The sequence below is a fragment of the Gobius niger genome (genome assembly GCF_951799975.1).
Source record: "Gobius niger genome assembly, chromosome: 18".
NCBI classification, from domain to species: Eukaryota; Metazoa; Chordata; class Actinopteri; order Gobiiformes; family Gobiidae; genus Gobius; species Gobius niger.
The window spans coordinates 556,540-563,739 of record NC_136869.1 but is presented as its reverse complement, the minus strand read 5'-3'; the positions used below and the strand labels follow the sequence as shown (position 1 = coordinate 563,739).

Sequence of the window (7,200 nt, the reverse complement as noted above, 5' to 3'; positions counted from 1 at the left end):
CGTCTCGCTCCGTCGTGCTCTCCCTGACTCGTTGGGCTCTCGCCAAATCGGGTTATACAAAAAATAGACCAGCTCAGGCCTGTCCATATACTGAAAAATAGCAATAGTTTTTCACAGTCTATGGGACAGTCACACCAGTTCAACCCCACTCCTGTCAATGTGTAACACGGGCAAACGCATCAACAAACGCACGCGCTTCATGTCAGATAAGTCCGTGCAAGAGCCGCACATTAAGGGCTGACTTTACTCCACTGAATAAGAATAAAAACACTACACTCACTGTGCACTCGATCTCCTGGGGATCCGTCGGAGAACTTGCTGCTCTTAAACCTCTTTAACCATGATTCTCACTCGTCTGGTCAGTCCTCAGCTCCAGTTGGAAAAACTTTATAATCCACAAAACACATCCATCTTCACCTGCTCCGCGCCCACCGCCGCTTGTTTTACGTGTCTAAGGTTGTAAATAAGCCTTAACTTCTCCATGGTGTAGCTGCTGGAACCACGCGCTGTTGTTTTGGTGCGAGGCAGCGTGCGAGATGCATTCAGGGACAGCGGGAAAGGCGCACTTCTTACTGTCCCTTTTTTCCCACTAACACGGGGAAAATCTGGACAAATATATAACACAGGGGTTCTCCAGTGGGGGGGCAATAGGGGTGGCAGGGACTGGCTCCCAAACATCAGGAGGAACGACCGCAGGAGGAAGAAAAGCTGGCGGAAAAGCCGGCGTTTTGGCGGGTATACCGGCTTTCGCGAGATGACGTTTATTTTGAGCGACAAAAAATAAAATATATTTATTCTAATATGTCAAGATCACAATAATCTTCCAATTTAGAACTAACATATTAAAGAACTAACACAAATAAAACACACTTCAATTAAATACTTTTTTTTTTTTTTTTTTAGTAATTTGTTTTCCCAAGCCACTCAGAGCCGCAGTATAAGAATGAAAGAGCCGCATGCGGCTCCGGAGCCGCGGGTTGCCGACCCCTGGTCTAGCCATCGGCAGGATTTCTGTATATCCGCCACTTCAGTTATGTTTGGGTGGTACCTGCCGTGTAGGGGCCACTTCAGTTATGTTTGGGTGGTACATGCCGTCTAGGGGCCACTTCAGTTATGTTTGGGTGGTACATGCCGTCTAGGGGCCACTTCAGTTATGTTTGGGTGGTACCTGCCTGTAGGGGCCACTTCAGTTATGTTTGGGTGGTACATGCCGTGTAGGGGCCACTTCAGTTATGTTTGGGTGGTACCTGTCTGTAGGGGCCACTTCAGTTATGTTTGGGTGGTACATGCCGTGTAGGGCAGTGGTTTCGCTAGAGATCATTTCAGCCCGTCATAATGAAGGACGGGGTCCAAAAAAATCCGTCAGGAGCTATTTTTATCCGTCATTCTATTTTCACGTTTGAAATATAGGCTATTAATTAAATAATTGTATGAACAAAAACGGGCTTCATAGCATGCTTTATTAGCTGTTCGTGTACAAATGAGCAATACATTTAATTTGTGAATGCATAAAAAATGTAAAAACATCAACAACTTTGCATAACATTTAACCTGCATTAGCGTGGAACGAGCATGTAGGCCTACGCTACAGGAGTTTGCCTGAATGCGGTTATCAAACCTTCTTTCGCGGCTTTGTGGACTTAAACTGAGCACTCGCCTGTTCATAATCGAACGTGTGCAGGGCTGGCGACACCGAGGCGATTGTCATTAGAGTTTGTGTTTATGTCTCGGTCAGACGGCTTCGAAGTGAAGTTTTTATTTGATTTTGGAGACTGAAGCCGCGCTCGGCAGCGACACTTGACACAGGAATAACAAGCGCTACTTCGGCCAGAGTTTTGTAGTCTGGGAACATCTCCGCGTATGTGTTGATGAGAAGCTTACAGGAGTCCTTAAATGCCGGGTTGCCTGAACCTGCAAGCACACGTTTCACGGAGCGAAAGTCCCGTACCATCCTTTCCTTTTCAACGAGTGAGACCGCTGCGTTTGGGTGCGCGCCATAAAAGTCAGCAAGGCGCTCCACAGCATCCACGCCGTAGTCCTGGAGCGCGCTGTCCGTGAGACATCCTCAGAAGGGAATCTCTTGTTGATTGACTTTTTAATCTCTCCAATATACTGCGCTCGTAAGACGGAGAAACCGTGTTCATCCACGTGTGTGAGCCTATGACCACAGAAGATGCCCCCTCGAAAGCCCTCAACAAACTTCTTCTCCACATCCCCTGGCCCCTTTTCGAAGTCATCCAGATTGGCGAGGGTCATGCTCACAATGGGCTGGATGGAGGATATGTTTACATCATCTTTTTGAAACGTCAGATTCAAGCGGTTTACAGTAGCCAGGACATCAGCGAGCAGGTGAGCTAAAGCAGGGAATGCATGCTTCAGGAGTTGTTTGTGTAAACCTTTTGCTATCGGGCAACCCCTCGCAGCTTCTTCTTCTAACTCCATGACCACACATGCCCAGTTGGCACGAATGCCTTTCACCGCTCTCTCCAGGGACAGCCAACGTGTAGCGCATGGTTGTTTTAAACTCAACGCGTCACCTTCATCCATTTCCAGTTGAAGTTGGTGAAGTCTATGTGTGCGGATAGGAGAGTTTTTGTAGTAAGTGTACACGTTGTTCACAGTTGTCACATAGGCACTGACTTCACGCACGGCTTTGGATGCGTCACGGGCTGCCAGTGCAGTTCTGTGCGCACCACAGTGTATGTTCATGAGATAAGGACAGTCATCTTGGCGTAACTGTTGAGCAACTCCAGCTTTTCGACCCACCATCACATTCGCCCCATCACTTCCCAGTCCCACTACGCGATCCAGAGCCACACCACAACCTGATAGCACTTCTTTTATTTTGGCTGTGATGCACCCTGCGGTGCCAGAGGACATGGCATAATTTCCAAGGAAATTAGTTTCAGGCTCTCCCTTTAGTTGGCAAATCAGGTAGATTATCAGCATTTTTTCCACTGTGATGTTCGTGGTTTCATCCAGTATTATGCCTACGAATTTGCTGTCAGCGATGCGGTCATTAACACTGTTGTTTATGGTCTGAGCTATCGCATCCTCCATTTCGTTTACACTTTGGTTATGAGTGTACACGTGTGCAGCGTTTAAGTTTGGGCAGCCAGTGGACTGTAACAGTTCTATTATTTTTGGGTAAAGGTGGCTTGGTGTATTGGTGTTCGCCATGTGAAGTACAACTTTTAGTTGGGTTTTCAGACTCTCGTTACAAGCTGCCTGTGACGTCGACACATGCTTCTCCATAGCTACACTTTGGGACAAAATACGAGATGCTTCCTTATGGCTTAAGCTTTTCTTGTGGTCGTTTAATGATGATTTTTGAATACTGGTACAAGCACGGACAAAGCCGTTGCTCATTTTAGCTTTTTGGCAGATTTGACAATACATTTTTCCATCTTTCATGGTTAGCCATGTGAACTCATGCTCCCACTGAGATCGATACTCCCTTCGGGTTTCCTTGGCGCCTCGGTCCGGTGGACGAGGGGGTGAAACCGGTGGGTGTTGAATGGTGTCTTCATTGTCCTCCTCAATTGAAGGAGGTCTTTTTTGTCCCCTTCTGTCATTATTTTGAGCTGAAGCAGATCGCTGAAAATAATCTTTTAGGCTCAACTGATTTGACATTTTTGCTAATGACGGCTAGCTATCAAATAAGATTGACAAGTGTCAGCAAGTACCGCATAAATGGCGCTGGCGCCATCTAGTGCAGAGAACGGTCAACTACAACTCGCAATGTAAAATTATAATTTCATTTTCAATCCTTCAAAATGACGGACGGCCTTCGAAATTTTCCGTCAAAAAATAAATAAATCCGTCAATGAAGGAGAATTTTCAGTTAATGTAACCTCTGGTGTAGGGGCTTCAGTTATGTTTGGGTGGTACCTGCCGTGTAGGGGCCTCTTCAGTTATGTTTGGGTGGTACCTGCCGTGTAGGGGCCACTTCAGTTATGTTTGGGTGGTACCTGCCGTGTAGGGGCTTCAGTTATGTTTGGGTGGTACCTGCCGTGTAGGGGCCACTTCAGTTATGTTTGGGTGGTACCTGCCGTGTAGGGGCTTGTCCTCCCATGACGGGACCTCCAGCACCTCATCTTCTGTTCCCCATTGTCTGAGACATTCACTGAGCACGTCATCTGTCGGAGCCTTGTCCTTGATGTACTTATGGATCTTGGATGTTTCATCCTGGATAGTGGCTCTCACACTCACTAGTCCTCGGCCTCCTTCCTTACGATCAGCGTATAAAATAAAATGTAGAAATACAGAAAAAGATTGATTGGATAACCGACTACTGAGAGAACCATTGCCATGATCTAACATCAGTGTTGATGCTGCAGGTCAGAAGCCAGAGGAGGAGGTGTCTGTGGAAAGGCTCAGACTCAACTGGACGCCATATTCACGGTCTGTACAGAACTGATGCTGCCCCTGCTCAGTCTGTGCGTTTTCATTCATGTGTGTGTGTGTTTTTCCAGCGTCTGGAGGAGGATGTCCTGTCATTTGTGAAAAAGCTGCTGCAGAGTTTCAACAGACTTTTGTCCTCTGAGAACCTAAAGAATACCTCAGAGAGTGAGCAGGATCAGAGCAGCCGAGAAGCTGTACTAGACATCGCCCTGGACTTCCTGAGGAGGATGAACGAGGAGCAGCTGGCTGAGTGTCTGAGGAAAAGTAAGAAACCTGTTAATAATCACCCAGGGCAGAACCGCTCTGATTCAGTGTTAGTATTTTGTGCATTACTGGTGTGGCAGAAGTTAAGGCAGGGGTGTCAAACTCATTTTGGGTCGCGGGCCGAAATCCAGCTCCCACGGTGGGTAGCGGGCCACATATAACAGAGAAAATGTTTCCGATAAATGAATAATAATAAGCTGTGATTTGATCAAAGCCCCAACTTGACTGTAGCTTCATTAATGACAATGGCTTACACTTGTATTGCACTTTACAAGCCTGTGTCACAAGTTCCTCAAAGTGCAGTAGTCATTATTCATTCACTTGGTGGTGGTAAACTGTTATTGAAGCCAAAGCCGCCCTGGGGCAGACTGTCCATTTACCACATGGCTATTTAATGTGTTGTTCATATCCTGAGCTCTTATTATGTCAGTGCCCTCTGCTGGACACGTGTGGAACTCTATCCTTTTTTATTTATTTAATGCCCCCTAGTGGCTAGAATGAGCATTCTGGTTATTCTTTAAAAATTCATAACTCCGCACAGGAATGGGCGAGAGACTTACTTTTTGACATACTCTGGAATATATGCTCTACAGGGCAGGGGCCGGATTAAATCATCTCCTTATGTTTGACACCCCTGAGTTAAGGGGTCAGTGGAACTATCACAGCTCCTGCTGTGTGTCTGCGTAAACTGGTGTATGAATTTATATAAATATGTTTATTTGTTTTATCCAGAGTACGTGAGTCAGATGTGCAGCCGTGAACTGAAGTCTCACCTGCAGCAGAGGTTCAGTCAGGTGTTTGAGGGCGTGGCTAAAGCAGGAAACTCCGCCCCCCTACAGGAGATCTACACAGAGCTCTACATCACAGAGGGCGGGGCTTCAGAGGTCAACCAGGAACATGAGGTCAGACAGATCGAGAGAGCGTCCAGGAAACCAACAGAACGTGCGATAACCTGTGAGCAGATCTTTAAACAACGATCTGAACAGCCAATCAGGACAATGCTGACGAAGGGCGTGGCCGGCGTGGGGAAGACGGTGCTGACTCAGAAGTTCAGTCTGGACTGGGCTGAAGGCAGAGCTCACCAGGACGTCCAGCTGCTGTTCCCCTTCACCTTCAGAGAGCTCAATGTGCTCCGAGACAGAAGGTTCAGCCTGGTGGAGCTGCTGCAGCACTTCTTCAGTCAAACCAAAGGTCTCCTCAGCTTTAAAGACCTGCAGCTGCTCTTCATGTTTGACGGTCTGGACGAGTGCAGACTTCCTCTGGTCTTCAGCCGGACCCGGGTCCTGACGGAGCCCACAGAGAGCGCCTCAGTGGAGGAGCTGCTGGTGAACCTCATCAGGGGGAGCCTGCTTCCCTCCGCTCGCCTCTGGATAACCACACGCCCTGCGGCGGCCAATCAGATCCCTGCTGAGTGCGTCTCCATGGTGACAGAGGTGCGAGGCTTCACCGACCCACAGAAGGAGCTGTACTTCAGGAAGAGGTTCACAGACGAGCAGCAGGCCACAGCCGTCATCTCCCACATCAAGACGTCACAGAGCCTCTTCATCATGTGCCACCTCCCGATCATAAGCTGGATCATCTCCACAGTTTTACAGAAGATTCTGGAGCAAACAGAGAAACCAGAGCTGCCCGAGACTCTGACTGAGATATACGTCCACTTCCTGGTGGTTCAGGCCAAAGTCAAGAACATCAAGTATCACGAGGGAACAGGAGCAGACCTTCACTGGACTCCAGAGACCAGGGAGATGGTGAAGTCTCTGGGAAAACTGGCCTTTGAGCAGCTGCTGAAAGGAAACCTGATCTTCTACGAGAGTGACCTGAGCGAGTGTGGGCTGGACGCTGCAGAGGTCGCTCGTTACTCCGGAGTCTTCACACAGGTCTTTAGAGAAGAACAAGGTCTGTACCAGGACAAGGTCTACTGCTTCATCCATCTGAGTGTGCAGGAGTTTCTGGCTGCTTTTCACGTCCATCAGACCTTCTACAGCTCTGGAGAAAACCTGCTGTCACCACCACACTCCTCTAAGAGCCCTGAGATCTTCTACCGCTCTGCTGTGGACCAGGCCTTACAGAGTCCAAACGGACACCTAGACCTGTTCCTGCGCTTCCTCCTGGGGCTGTCTCTGCCGACCAATCAGAGGCTGCTGGAGGGTCTGCTGACTGAAACAGGAAGTGACCGGACCAATCAGAGGACAGTATACTACATCAAATACAAGCTGAATGAAAAGGGCGTGTCTGCAGAGAGGAGCCTGAACCTGCTGCACTGTCTGAACGAGCTGAACGACCGCAGTCTGGTGGAGGAGATACAGAAGGTCATGAGAGGAGGAGGTCTCTCAGACAGAAACATGTCTCCTGCTCTGTGGTCCGCCCTGTCCTTCCTCCTGCTGTCCTCAGACTCAGACCTGGAGCACTTTGACCTCAGGAAATACCAGGCCTCAGAGGAAGCTCTCCTGGGTCTGCTGCCGGTCATCAAAGCCTCCACTAAAGCAAAGTGAGTCCAGACTGTCCTTCTGTGTCAGAGGAACATTGTCAGAT

General features: G+C 48.5%; 1 protein-coding gene across 1 annotated transcript in view; it reads left to right on the top strand.

Annotated features, from left to right (window-relative positions):
* Positions 1-2,160: 2,160 nt before the first annotated feature.
* LOC306977844 (NACHT, LRR and PYD domains-containing protein 3-like) overlaps positions 2,161-7,200 on the top strand; it is a gene marked incomplete at both ends in the record, with an annotated part of 83,974 nt that continues 78,934 nt past the window's right edge. The window contains 3 exons of the mRNA XM_079576283.1: positions 2,161-2,349; positions 4,476-4,668; positions 5,401-7,156. Of these exons, the coding sequence (XP_079432409.1) occupies positions 2,161-2,349; positions 4,476-4,668; positions 5,401-7,156 (2,138 nt within the window). The remainder of the gene's footprint in view (positions 2,350-4,475; positions 4,669-5,400; positions 7,157-7,200) is intronic.